Source organism: Gopherus evgoodei, chromosome 2 (assembly GCF_007399415.2).
Source record: "Gopherus evgoodei ecotype Sinaloan lineage chromosome 2, rGopEvg1_v1.p, whole genome shotgun sequence".
NCBI classification, from domain to species: Eukaryota; Metazoa; Chordata; order Testudines; family Testudinidae; genus Gopherus; species Gopherus evgoodei.
In genome coordinates, this window is record NC_044323.1 from 126,160,519 (window position 1) to 126,175,701 (window position 15,183).

The 15,183-nt window shown below is 44.9% G+C and overlaps 1 protein-coding gene across 1 annotated transcript in view; it reads right to left on the minus strand.

Moving 5' to 3' along the window:
* The window catches only part of NFX1 (nuclear transcription factor, X-box binding 1), a 185,617-nt gene that overhangs the window by 118,426 nt on the left and 52,008 nt on the right, over positions 1 to 15,183 (minus strand). The window contains exons 8-10 of the mRNA XM_030551651.1: positions 14,924 to 15,023; positions 14,604 to 14,821; positions 5,343 to 5,440 (exon numbers count right to left, since the gene is read on the minus strand). Of these exons, the coding sequence (XP_030407511.1) occupies positions 5,343 to 5,440; positions 14,604 to 14,821; positions 14,924 to 15,023 (416 nt within the window). The remainder of the gene's footprint in view (positions 1 to 5,342; positions 5,441 to 14,603; positions 14,822 to 14,923; positions 15,024 to 15,183) is intronic.

The window sequence follows — 15,183 nt, forward strand, 5'->3', positions numbered from 1 at the left end:
TCCAGCCCCCTGCCATGAGCCGCTCAGGACAGGGGGCTGGGAGCACCCCCACGAGCCGAGCACCCCAGCCCTCTGCCCTGACCCCCAACACACACAGCCTTCTGCCCTACACCCCCCACGCACCCATCCCTCTGCTCTGACCCTTGAATCCCCCACACACCCAGCCTTCTGCCCTGTACCCCCACAGCCCCATCTCTCTACCCTGCACCCCCCCATGCCCTCCAGCCCTCTGCCCTGACCCCCTCCACACACTCAGCATTCTGCTCTGCACCCCCATACTCCCCAGCCCTCTGCCCTGACCCTTGAACCCTCCCCACACACCCAGCCTTCTACCCTGCATCCCCACAGCCCCATCCCTCTGCCCTGCACCCCCCACACCCATCCCTCTGCCCTGACCCCCCACATACACTCAGCCCTGAACCCCCCAACCCCAACACACACACAGCCCTCTGCCCTGCACCCCCACAGCCCCATCTCTCTGCTCTGACACCACCCACAGCCTTCTGCCCTGCACCCTGCCCACACACCCAGCCCTCTGCCCTGACCCTTGAACTCCCCCTCCCACACAGCCTTCTGCCCTAAACCTCCCCGCACCTCCAGCCCTCTGCCTTGACCCCCCTTACACCCAGATTTCTGCCCTACACCCCCACTGCCCTCTACCCGGATCCCTGATCCCCCCTACCCCAGCCTTCTCCCCTGAACCCCCTCCCCTACCCCCTCTGCCCTGATGGATGGAGGGCAAGTAGGGGAATAGAGATAGGGAACACACTTCCTGAAGAATCTCCAGTTACAATAAGTACCCTCTATTTCTTTTCTGAGTGATTATCCCTGTGTGTATTCTACATGTGGTTGACAGGCAAGCAATGTTCAGACTTGAGGAGAGTGCAAGGAAGCAGCTGGTATGCAGTTGCAGCTTGAGTTAGAGCATAGGTGTGTCATGAACATGTGGACAGACCTCCAAATTGCTGCTCTGCAGCAGAATGTCCAATAAGGATGCCATGGAAGCAACTTGTCCTCACATGGAGTGAGCTGTAATACCCCCAGGAGGGGGAAGTTTTGCTGTAGGTTCAAAAGAGAATGTTGACAGGACAAGGTTAAAGTCCCATTGAGAGGTAGGTTTAATGACCAGTGGGAAGCTTCTGATCAAGCCCTTCATAAATCACACAGTAGCCAGGTGCATGAAGACAGAACGTCCCTTTGCCAGAAGGAGAAAGGCACTAATCAATGCTAGGTATACTCGCAGCAAACTAGAGCCAGACCTAAAGTCTTTAAGCAGAGGATAACTGGAATGCATATGGTGGTGGTGACGTACCCAGGCTGAAAAGTACAGCCATTTAGCCAGGTAGCAGGCTCTCGCAGAATCTTTTCTAGTTTGGGTAAGGATTTCTTGAACAAGGATGGAGCATGAATGTTTTATTTCTGACACCCATCCAAGTACCAGGCCATAAGAAGGAGTGAGCCCAAGTTAAGGTGCTTGATCTCCCCCCTATCCCTGTCCTGAACTAGGTGATCCTAAAATAGTCAAATCCTGATAGGTGGGTGTGCTGACATCATTAGGAGTTCTGTGAACCAGAACTGTCTGGGCCAGTAGGGTGCTAGGAAGATAATGGTGGCTCTGTTGTGACAGATCTTCTGTACATCTTGAGGTAGTAGGGGGAAGGAAGAAAAGGGGTATCTGAGGTCATCCAGCCAGGAAAGCAGGAGAGCATTGCCCTGGGAATCACAGCTTATGGCTCCCCTGGAGCAATACATGGGAAGCTTTTTGTTCATCTGAGATACAAAGTGGTCTCAGCGGAGTACCCCATTGTGCAAATATATTGGTTAGAAATGTGTTGTGGATCTCCCATTTCTGGTCTGCACATAAGCAGCTGCTTAACCTGTCTGTCAGGGAGCTGTGAACCAATATAACTGTCCACCTATCTCTAGAAATGCACAATACTGAAGATTTAGAGCACCCTGAGGTAGGCGCCGATGGAGGTTTAGCCTTATACCATAGCAAGGAACCCATCAGGGGAGGTACCAGAGGTAGAGCTATGTCCAACTGTATCAGTCTGGAAGAACAACCCTCTTTGCTATCTCTACCATGTCCAGATGAAAACAAAGCTTGCTCGGAACAGTGTTTGCTCTTAGAAGAGCTTCAGGGTTTTCCAGTCCCACTGGAACTGGAGGAGCCCTTTGTCTCTACAGTACCAGTTCAAAGGGTTGAATTTTCTGAGATGGTTGACCTACTGGGAGACCAAAGTCTTTTCAGAGCAGACTCTTTACAAGGAGAGTCAGAGCTCTTCTTCCAGAGACCTTTTGAGGAGCACTATGGAGTCTTTCCCTTTCTGGAGGAGTGCTGAGCCAAGTTTGAAGGGACACTGGATCTGCCTGGAGATTGCTGACCTGGCTCTGAAGCAGGACAAAGGGAATGTTTCATCATAAGCAGCCTCAACTTGATCTCCAGGTTCTTCTTCACCCTGGAATTAAGGACCAGACAAAAGCCACACTTATGTGGGATGTGTGACTCTTCTAGGCAGCGAACACATTTGTAGTGCTGCTGCTAACCAGGTTGGGCTCCTGGAAAGCAAGGCAACATTTAAACCAGGGGTGGGCAAACTGTTTGGCCTAAGGGCCGCATCAGGTTTCGTAAATTGTATGGAGGGCAGGTTAGGGGATGGGGTCATGGCCTGGCCCCGACCTCCTATCTCCCCTTGGGACCCCTGCCCCATCCAACCCCCCCGCTTCTTGCCCCGTGAAACCCTCCCCCCGGGGATCCCTACCCCATCCAACCCTCCTGCTGCTTGTCCCTTGACTACCCCTGGACCCCCGCCATCCGATCCAACCCCTCCTCTCATTCCTGATGACCCCTGCCCCATCCAACCACCCCTTCTCCCTTTCCTCTGACTGCCCCCGGAACCCCTGCCCCTGATGGACTCTCCTGGACCCCATTCAACTCCCCTCCTTCCTGACTGCACCCCTTGGAACTTCTGCCCCCTTTTAATCCATTCCCCCACCCGACCACCCTGACCCCTATCCACACTCCCACCCCTGACCACCACCTCAACCTCCCCCTGCCCCCTTTACTCTATCCCTTGCCCTCTATCCAACCTCCCCCTGCTCCCTGCCCCCTTTACTGTGCTGCCTGGAGCACCAGTGTCTGGTGGCGCTGGAGCTAGGCAATGCTGCCACTGCCACCACGCAGCACAGAGCATCGGGTCAGGCAAGGCTCTGTAGCTGCACTACCCCAGGATCTCACAGCCCCACTGCCCAGAGCATTGCAACGGCGGTTGAGTGAGCGAGCTGAGGCTGCGGGAGAGGGAGGACAACAGGGGAGGGACTGGGGGCTAGCCTTCTGGGCCAGGAGCTCAGGGGCTGGGCTGTAGTTTGCCCACTTCTGGTTTAAGCCCTGGCAAGCCAGGCATGCCCTCCTGAGGAAGACAAGCCTCCTCAGGAGGGGAGAAGAAAAAATAATCCTCCCAACTACTAAACTAATCTAACAAACTAGACTGAACTAAACTAGCAGCTAGGAAAAAATTCTTTTCACCAAGGCACACTTGAGGTGGACCTGCTAAAACTCCATCTCAAGCCGAGGTGGTTGAAAAGCAACTGAGGGTGGTCTGCCCAAGCAGACCTATTTAGCCTCACAGCATGGCATGAGGATGTACAAAACATGTGGACCAAACAGACACTGTTAATGAAGATCTTCAACTGAAGACTCATGGGCACATGTACACCTGAAGAGGAACACCCATAGGGACTCTACTCACAGAAGAGCAAGTTCCTGTGACAAAGAGGCAGCAAGACTGGACCTGTAATGCGTTTTGTAAATTCATATAAGGGAAGCAATCCAGATGCCAAGATGTTTGACCAATCAGCTGCCGCTATGGCCAAGGTTAACGCCATGACTGGGACGTTCTTGAGAAATGCCATTTTCAGGACACGTGGTATTTCCTGATGGACTTCACTCTTACTTTTCAAAGACAGGATCTCGAGTTCTCTGAGAAACTACAAAAGCTAAAAAATGCTATGGTGGAACTCACAGCAATAAGAGATAATCCTAGGCCTTTTGCCCAAACTTTTATGAGGAAAGCAAGTTTGCAGGGACCATATTGGACCTTGGTGGCAAAGTCACAGAAACATTAGACATACATGTCTGAAGATACTGTTGAACACATGAATGTCACATTTATTAAGGCTCCAACAACTATCATATTGCTTCAAAGATCTGGTTCCGCACAATAATAAGAAAACAATTGGCCTGTTACTGACAATGTACAAACTGACAATCTGCTGGATCACTGTACAAATGTATAGAGTGAGGAAGAAAAGGAGACTGGTAAACAAATGACTCCCCCGTAAGCCTTGTGGGAGCCTTAGGCATAACTAACAGTGTGAATCAAAGGCTGTGAACCAGCATACACCAGGCCTTGGCAGAATGACAACACATTCGGTATTAGAAAGCACATTCCTGACAGGAGAGGATGGTATAGAAATGCCCAGAGTTCTCAAGTAACTGCATAAAAACATTTCTAGGAAATGCCACACTCATGGACCCACAGATCCCTCATAAGAAAGAGGGAAGGATAGGATAATGGATGAAGTTATTTTGTTCAAACTAGCCCATTCAAGATACAGGATTATAACAAAAAGCATATGGAATGTAATATGTAACTTGTTTGTATCAATATATGAAAAGAAAATCATGCAGGGCATCTTTGTAATAGTTTAGGGGATAACATCCTGGTCTGTTGACTGAACTGGTACCTAGTCAAGGGTATACATGTTAGTGTACCTGAGCTCCCATGGGGCACTAGGACAGCGCTTTGTTGACAGTAAACCTGGCTGAGTGCCTTTGCCACCAAACTGAGCATGCGGTCTTTCTTTAGGAATAAGACTGAGGTCTAATGAATCAATACGTTGCATTTTCTTCTAGTGCAGCTAACACCAAAGCTCCAAGAATAGCAGCCCTAGCAGCATTAATACGGCAGCACTAGCAACATTCCACAGCATGAACACCACTCTCCAAAACTCCACATAAAATCACTATGCACTTGACATCCTTCTAACAATGCTTTTGGTGGAATTAACATTCACTGAATTTTAGTAGTTTTGTGGTAGAAGATGGGTTTTCCACAGCTAAATTAATGAATAAAATCATGTACATATAAACTGAAAAGCACACTCCTGAACTTGATGAAACATATAAGTAAATGGCCCACATGTTGAGCTAGCTATTTTTCTACTGGTTTTACAACCTGGCAGTACTACTTGCTATTACAGTGTATAGTGCTCCCTTCCCCCGGATAATTTTTAAGAGTGCTCAAGAGCTTGTTACTAGAGATTAGTGTTTAAACTTTTACCTTTGATTTGAAGGCACACCTACAGTAAATATTTGATGTACGAGAGCACGGTCCACATTCTCCTTCATGGCAAAGATTTTCACATGTATGAATGAAATCTACCAAAAATTAAAATGCAAGAATGATTTGTAAATTAAACCTTTTAATTTAACATTAGTACTTTATATCTATGTCATATGAACATCCGTGGTCACATTGAGGCTTCTGCATGAGTTGGGAGCTGCAGGCACAAGACACCGCCTTCAAATCCCTTAGTATTTCTCATGTATATGTTACAGATTTTATGTCAAAAAAAGTGTAAGAATTTGGTGCATTATAAGATTTGCAACTTAAAGTTGTGTATTGCTTGGAAATATTTTTTTAAAAGCTCAAAATTGTACTTGTTCATTTTAGTAAGGCTATGGCCTCTAGAGTTTCAGTTCCACAATTTTTATACTAGTAGTATTAAAAATAAACACTTTGCTAAACACTTTTCATATAAATATATAGCATCAATAAACTTGTGATTTAATGTGGTGCTGTATAACCAGATGAACAGAGGAGCACTATGTTAAAAACCATTCTGAACACAAAATTTCCCTATATGTATAATCTGATTTTTTTTTTTAAATGTTGAAAAATTAAACATTAATTTTTCACTATCTATACTGACCTTCTGTAGCTTGGAAAAGGAAAATAAAAATTACCCACTTCCTATATCATCTATGGTTCTTCAAAATGATTGCCTTCATGGATCCAAATTGTGTGAGAGGAATAGTGACTTGTCAAGTATCCGACGAACTGTATTCACCCACGAAAGCTCATGCTCCAATACGTCTGTTAGTCTATAAGGCGCCACAGGACTCTTTGCTGCTTTTATAGTGCCTTGTGTGCGTGAACTTGGCATTCTTTAGACAGAAACAGCAATTGGAGAAAAAGTTTGCCCAGCTCTAAAGAGCAAAAATGTATCTGAAAATTTCTTCTCTCCAAATAATAAGGTCCACAGATCCATTACAGTGGGACTCCAGCCTAATTTTCAGTTTGAAGACCAAACCAGACCTGTCAGTTCCTGGAAGGAAATGATCCCACCCCTAAATAGCATGCCAGTTTGAGATAAGATCCACTGACTAATACGGAATTCATTTCAAGAATAACTATTTATGCACCTTATGCAGCTTAAGCAAAAACTTCAAAATTTCTCATCTGAATCAAAAGATATAGTTTTCAGAGTAGCAGTCGTGCAAGTCTGTATCCGCAAAAAGAACAGGAGTACTTGTAGCACCTTAGAGACTAACAAATTTATTTGAGCATAAGCTTTCGTGGGCTACAGCCCACTTCATCGGATGCATAGACTGGAACATACAGCAAGAAGATATTTATACATACAGAGAACATGAAAAAGTGGAAGTAGCCATACCAACTGTAAGAGACCAATCAACTGAGATGAGCTGTTATCAGCATGAGAAAAACAACTTTTGAAGTGATAATCGAGACAACCCATAGAAGGCGTGAGGATACTTAACATGGGGAAATAGATTCAATTAGTGTAATGGCCCAACCATTCCCAGCCTCTGTTCAAACCTAAGTTAATTGTATCTAATTTGCATATTAATTCAAGTTCAGCAGTCTCTCTCTGGAGTCTGTTTTTGAAGTTTTTTGTTGTAAAATTGCCATCTTCAAGTCTGTTGCTGAGTGGCTAGAGAGGCTGAAGTGTTCTCTCACTGGTTTTTGAATGTTATGATTCCTGATGTCAGATTTGTGTTCATTCTTTTTTTTTTTTTTTTTTTTTTGCATAGAGACTGTCTGGTTTGGCCAATGTATATGGCAGAGGGGCATTGCTGGCACATGATGGCATATATCACGTTGCTAAATATGCAGGTGAACGAGCCCCTGATGGCGTGACTGATGTGATTAGGTCCTGTGATGGTGTTACTTGAATAAATATGTGGACAGAGTTGGCATCGGGCTTTGTTGCAAGGATAGGTTCCTGGGTTAGTGTTTATGTTGTATGGTACGCGGTTGCTGGTGAGTATTTGCTTCAGGTTAGGGTCTGTAAGCGAGGACTGGTCTGTCTCCCAAGATCTGTGAGAGTAAGGGATCATCTTTCAGGATAGGTTGTAGATCTTTGATGATGCGCTGGAGAGGTTTTAGTTGGGGGCTGAAGGTGACGGCTAGTGGCGTACTCTTATTTTCTTTGTTGGACCTGTCCTGTAGTAGGTGACTCCTGGTACTCTTCTGCCTCTGTCAATCTGTTTTTTCACTTCAGAAGGTGGTGTCATAAACAGATAGCTAAGGGTTAATGTCTCTTACACCTGGAAAGAGGTATCCTGAAGCACTTGACCAGAGGACTAATCAGGAAACCAGACTTTTTCAGGTCTGGGTGGAGGGAAGTTTGTGTCCGAGTTCTTTGTCTTCTGCCTCTCTCTCTCTCGGCTATGGGAGGATTTCTGTCTCTTGCTTTCTAATCTTCTGTTTCCCAGTTGTAAGTACAAAAGATCAGATAGTGATTTATATGTTTTTTTGTATTTTACATGTGTGTAGTTGCTGGAGTGTTTTGAATTGTATTCTTTTTGAATAAGTCTGTTTATTCATATTTCTTTTAAGCAATTGACCCTGTATTTGTCACCTTAATACAGAGAGACCATTTTTATGTATTTTCTTTTCTTTTTACATAAAGCTTTCTCTTTAAGACCTGTTGGAGTTTTTCTTTAGTGGGGAACTCCAGGGAATTGAGTCTGTGCTCACCAGGGAATTGGTGGGAGGAAGAAGTCAGGGGGAAATCTGTGTGTTTTAGATTTACTAGCCTGACTTTGCATACACTCTGGGTGAAGAGGGAAGTAATTCTGTTTTCCAGGACTGGGAACGGGGAGGGTGGAGTCCCTCTGTTTAGATTCACGGAGCTTGCTTCTGTGTATCTCTCCAGGAACACCTGGAGGGGGGAAGGGAAAAGGTTTATTTCCCTTTGTTATAAGACTCAAGGAATTTGGGTCTTGGGGTCCCCAGGGAAGGTTGCTGGGGGGACCAGAGTGCCCCAAAACACTCTAATTTTTTGGGTGGTGGCAGCTTTACCAGGTCCAAGCTGGTAACTAAGCTTGGAGGTTTTCATGCTAACCACCATATTTTGGATGCTAAGGTCCAAATCTGGGACTAGGTTATGACAGGTGAGTATTGTAGTTTTAAGAATGCTTGATAGAGTTCTTGTATGTGTTTGTCTCTGTCTGAGGGATTGGAGCAAATGCGGTTGTATCTTAGAGCTTGGTTGTAGACAATGGATCATGTGGTGTGTCCTGGATGGAAGCTGGAGGCATGTAGGTAAGTATAGCGGTCAGTAGGTTTCCGGTATAGAGTGGTATTTGTGACCTTCGCTTATTAGCACAGTAGTGTCTAGGAAATGGACGGCTTGTGTGGACTGGTCATCTCGATTATCACTTCAAAAGTTGTTTTTCTCCTGCTGATAACAGCTCATCTCAGTTGATTGGTCTCTTACACTTGGTATGGCTACTTCCACCTTTTCATGTTCTCTGTGTGTATAAATATCTTCTTGCTGCATGTTCTAGTCTATGCATCCGATGAAGTGGCTGTAGCGCATGAAAGCTTATGCTCAAATAAATTTGTTAGTCTCTAAGGTGCCACAGCTACTCCTGTTCTTTTTAAAAGATATAGTGAATCCCAGTCTGCAACAGAACATCAGCACCGAGTAGTTCACAGATGGAATTTAAGTCTTTGACATAGCTGAGGCTCAATCCATTAATTACTTTGAATATTAGGACCAATGCCTTAAATTGGCATTGAAAGCTGACCGGGAGCCAGGGGATGGACTTGGTTCCTCACAACAGCCTTGGCCATGGAATAAGCAGGTAGACCCTTCTGTCCCAGCTGGAACCTATGCATCATCTTCACATTCAGCTTCACACACAGTTAACTACAGTGCTCTGCACCCTCAGCAAGTCTGTGGATCACATTAAGCCTGGGGAAGAGGTAGATATGCTGGAAGGTAGGAATAGGGTCCAGAATGACCTAGAAAAATTGGAGGATTGGGCCAAAAAAAAATCTGATGAGGTTCAACAAGGACAAGTGCAGAGTCCTGCACTTAGGACAGAAGAATCCCATGCACTGCTACAGAATGAGGACTAACTGGCTAAGCAGCAGTTCTTCAGAAAACAACTTGGGGATTACAGTGGACGAGAAGCTGGATGAGAGTTAACCTTGTGCCTTTGTTGCCAAGAAGGCTAACAGCATATTGGGCTGCATTAGTAGGAGCGTTGCCAGCAGATAGAGGGAAGTGATTATTCCCCTCTATTTGGCACTGATGAGGCCACATCTGAACTAATGCGTCCAATTTTGGGCCCTCAACTACAGAAAGGATGTGGACAAACTGGAGAGAGTCCAGCGGAGGACAACGAAAATGATTAGGGGGGTGGGGCACATGATTTATGAGGAGAAGCTGAGGGAATTGGGTTTATGTAGTCTGCAGAAGAGTGAGAGGGGATTTGATGGCAGCCTTCAGTTACCTGAAGGAGAGTTGACAGATGACAGAACAAGGAGCAATGGTCTCAAGTTGCAGTGCGGGAGATCTAGGTTGGATATTACGAAAAACTATTTCACTAGTAGGGTGGTGAAGCACTGGAATGGGTTACGTAGAAAGGTGATAGAATCTCCATCCTTAGAGGATTTTATGGTCCGGCTTGACATAAGAATGGCCGTACTGGGTCAGACCAAAGGTCCATCCAGCCCAGTATCCTGTTTACCAACAGTGGCCAATGCCAGGTGCCCCAGAGGGAGAGAACCTAACAGGTAATGATCAAGCGATCTCTCTCCTGCCATCCATCACCACCCTCTGACAAACAGAGGCTGGCTAGACACATTCCTTAGCCATCCTGGCTAACAGCCATTAATTAACTTAACCTTCATGAATTTATCCAGTTCTCTTTTAAACCCTGTTATAGTCCTAGCCTTCACAACCTCCTCAGGTAAGGAGTTCCACAAGCTGACTGTGCACTGTGTGAAGAACTTCCTTTTATTTGTTTTAAACCTGCTGCCCATTAATTTCATTTGGTGGCCCCTAGTTCTTATATTATGGGAACAAATAAATAACTTTTCTTTATTCACTTTCTCCACACCACTCATGAGTTTATATCCCCGCTTAGTCTCCTCTTTTCCAAGCTGAAAAGTCCTAGCCTCTTTAATCTCTCCTCATATGGGACCCGTTCCAAACACCTAAGCATTTTAGTTGCCCTTCTCTGAACCTTTTCTAATGCCACTATATCTTTTCTGAGATGAGGAGACCACATCTGTACGCAGTATTCAAGATGTGGGCGTTCCACGGATTTATATAAGGGCAATAATATATTCTCCATCTTATTCTCTATCCCCTTTTTAATGATTCCAAAACACACTGTTTGCTTTTTTGACTGCCGCCGCACACTGCATGGACGTGACTCCAAAATCTTTTTCCTGGTTAGTTGTAGCTAAATTAGCCCCAATTATATTGTATGTATAGCTGGAGTTTTTTCTCCCAATATGCATTACTTTACATTTATCCACATGAAATTTCATTTGCCATTTTGTTGCCCAATCACTTAGTTTTGTGAGATCTTTTTGAAGTTCTTCACAGTCTGCTTTGGTCTTAACTCCCTTGAGCAGTTTACTATCATCTGCAAACATTGCCACCTCACTGTTTACCCCTTTCTCCAGATCATTTATGAATAAACTGGTAGGATTGGTCCTAGGACTGACTCTTGGGGAACACCACTAGTTTACCCTTGTCCATTCTGAAAATTTACCATTTATTCCTACCCTCTGTTCCCTGTCTTTTAACCAGTTCTCAATCCATGGAAGGATCTTCCCTTTTATACCATGACAACTTAATTTAGGTAACAGCCTTTGGTGAGGGACCTTGTCAAAGGTTTTCTGGAAATCGAAGTACAAGCGAGTCTCATCTTACGCTGGGGTTACATTCCGCTGTCAGCATGTAAAGTGAAAATTGCATATAGTCAAATTATACTGAGTGCAATGGCGGGCGAAATTGCCCGCACTACAGGTACAGTATTTAAATTGTTATTTTTCCTCCTTTTTTCATTTTGTTTTTGCCGACCGCGCAAAGTTGAATTTGAGCATGTTAAATACGCGTAAGATGAGACTCGCCTGTGCACTATGTGCACAGGATCCCCCTTGTCCACATGTCTGTTGACCCCTTCAAAGAACTAGAATAGATTAGTAAGACATGATTTCTCTTTTTTTATTTAAAAAAAAAAAAATTCTCTTTACAGAAACCATGCTGACTTTTGCCCAACAATTTATGTTCTTCTATGTGTCTGACAATTTTATTCTTTATGATTATTTCAACTAATTTGCCCATTACTGATGTTAGACTTACTGGTCTCTAATTGCCAGGATCACCTCTAGAGCCGTTTTTAAAGATTGGCGTTACATTAGCTATCTTTCAGTCATTGAGTACAGAAGCGGATTTAAAGGACAGGTTACAAACCATAGTTAGTAGCTCTGCAATTTCACATTTGAGTTCTTTCAGAACGCTTGGGTGAATGCCATCCGGTCCTGGTGACTTGTTACTGTTAAGTTTATCAATTAATTCCAAAACCTCTTCTAGTGACACCTCAATCAGTGACAATTCCTCAGATTTGTCACCTACAAAAGCCAGCTCAGGTTTGGGAATCTCCCTAACAGCCTCAGCCGCGAACACTGAAGCAAAGAATTCATTTAGTTTCTCTGCAATGACTTTATCGTCTTTAAGTGCTGCTTTTGTATCTTGACAAAACCCTGGCTGGGAAGATTTAGTTGGGGTTGGTCCTGCTTTGAGCAGGGGGTTGGACTAGAAGACCTCCTAAGGTCTCTTCCAACCCTAATCTTTAATGGTTCTACCTTGGAGGTGACAAATGCAGGGATCACTGTGACCACTCATCCCAGAGGAAAGGACATAGCTTCCTAAGAAGTTGGAGGTGTAAAGTCATTTTTGGAAACTGATGCTACCTGGTCATCCAAGCTTAGCGAGGAGTCCGATGCCTCCTATTAACCTATTACAGACTGAAGCACCTCTTCCACCCCAAGGGTCAGCTAAGGACTAGACATTCAATTTGAACTTTAAATAGGTAAGAGAATGACCTGATGACCGCTCCTACAATGCATGCTATCACCACTCCTACGATGCATGCTACCTCTCTTCTCCCAAGCCAATACTGCACAAAGCTGAAATTGCTCTGGCTCTTCTTAGGTAGTTTAGGCCTTTTGCCCCATCCACGTGGCAAGATAGAGAGGATTAAAGGAGGAGACTGTACTGTACTGTACAATGTACCAAGGAGCAGGTCTAAGGCAACATGCCCCAGAGGGACTTGTGCCTTCAAAAGAAAAAAAAATCTCCGTCAATCCACTGAAGGATACAGAGAAACTGATGCAGCTCATAGTTCAATCTTCTTTGTGTTACCCACCATGAGGATGAGCAGGAATACCAGACACTGCAGTTTATCTACCATGCTTTTTGCCCATGTAAGGACATCTGAGATTTAGTGTGGTAAGGGGGCCAAAGCGTCTCCTGCTCAGACTGGCTGCTTGCAAAGGGTTTGTAATGTATATTCTGTCTTCTTCCTGGGTTTGTCCATCAGATACTGTTCCATAAAGATAAGCAGGGGGTCAAGCTGCTGACGTCTCAGGCAAACACAAAGGAGGGCTTTCCCTCTGTCAGAGGGCAAACCGACAGTACAGTTCTAATGATTCTGCAGCGAAATTTAAAGATTTTTCTTCCTTTCATTTTCTCCTCAGCAGCAGTGTGTGTCTGGAACTGCCTGCAGAGGTACAGGAAGAATGAAAAAAAATTGGTTGGCTACTCATGGGCTGGGCCAGGCCATACACCTTCCTGACAGAGACTGGCAGGACTGGTTCTGCCTTCAAAATGACAAATAGGCTGATGACTTAGTATAACAGATCTGTGGAGAGTATGTCATTTTAAGTTGGCCTTCAAAAGTTCAAGGTTTATTGGGAGACTAATGGAGACACTCTTAAAAACCCTTGAACAGAACAGGGAGGAAGAGCGTGCCAACGCTGACAACTGTTTGGCAAAAAAGTAAGTACTGTTGTCAGTAGCATCTTCACCTTCCCATTACACTGATGATAAAGAGGGCTGGAGGAGAGAATTGCTGGTAAGAAGGCTCTTAGGCAAAGGAGATCCTGCTAATATAAGCCTTTTTTTCACTCTCCTCTTCTACACAATCGTCCTTCGGTCTTCTGCGATATGGGCACCTGCACCCATGTAGCTCAACAGGTTTAACATATCTTTATTCCATATGGATATGGTGGACTTTTCTCTGCAGGGACCCATCAGCAAGGAGCAGCGGGGGCTCCAGGCACCAGCACTCAAAGCGCGTGCCTGAGGCAGCAAGCCACGAGGGGCGCCCTGCCGGTCCCTGCAAGGGCGGCAGTTAGGTAGCCTTCGGCGGCTTGCCTGCAGGAGGTCCTCCGGTGGCAATTCGGCGGCGGGCATGCTGAATCTACAGGACCGGGGACCTCTCGCAGGCAAGCCGCCGAAGGCTGGTTGCCTGACTGCCGTGCTTGGGGCGGCAAAAGAGCCAGAGCCCCCCCGGCCAAGGAGTCATTCAAGTAGTAGAAGCTGCCTCACTTGATCCATGGTGAACAGAAGGAGTCTCAGTAAGTGATCTCAGAGTGGACCTTGGATCCTATCCCTGGGAGCAGTGAAGCAAAAAGTGCAAGGCCCTCATGGGCAGGCCCACAAGAGCACCAGAGCAAATGCCATTTAAAAGTTTCATTTGCTCTGGTGCCTTTACAGAAATTAACTTTTCTGTAAGGGATAAAGGGAACTGACAGGGAAATGACATGCTATAGAACTCAGCTGGCTGGCCAGAAAGATCTGGAGAAACTAAAGACATGGAGACACAGGCAGGGTTCATATGCAGTCCCACTGGACACTTGTTTTCTAGAAATTTTTGCACTTGCCTCCCACAACATGTGTACCACCTACAGTGGGGGATCCATACAGGCAATGCTAAAAAAGCTGGTCAGTTTCATTTGTTTCTAGACAGCTGCACTTTCTGATTCTCAAGTCCAATAACAATTATTCAAGATTTGGGTTGCAAATTCTACGGAGGCTTTTATAAATTCAACTTGACTACAACCACCCAATCATGAACACTTTCTACGCATACTGGATTTCTGTTCTTTCTGAATCTATTTAAAAATAAAATATGAATCTAGACTATCTGCCTCTTTAGTAATGGAATGTGTTTGTAAGTGTTTCAAGTAGAAAGTTCTAGTTACCACGGCTACCACAAGGTAGAGGTTTGCCACATGTTTTTCCACACGATGGGATGGGATCCGTGCACAGTTTACGCTCAATACATCCTAGTTTTAGTAATCTGCTAAGAAGAGTCTGCCCACAAGGACAGCAGTGCACTACTTGGGGAAGCCGTGGACAAAGTTGGCAGGGCTCAGGATGACATATCTGCATACAGCTGTGCCTTCCACAATTTAATTTTCTAAAAAAGAAATATGTAAGGAATTACAAGGGTATCAGTCACTGAGTGTTGAATAAAATGTAATTTTTGCTTTAGGTTTTTTGGGGAGAAAGAGGCCCTTACTTGTCACATGTCTTCTGGCAGGAGAACTTTCCAAATCCATCAGAAAACTCTTCATTTGTTCCACACAATACATCTCGAAAGGTACTCCCACAGTAGCAGACTAAGGGAGAACAAACAACAAGAAAAAAAACAGTATTACCACAAACAAGGAACACTAAACTCTGTATATGCAGGACAATACTAAATTTGAAAAATTGAACACAAAAATTCAAAATGTATTAAAAACAACCTTTAAAAAAAGTGTACCTTAGTTGCTCTAT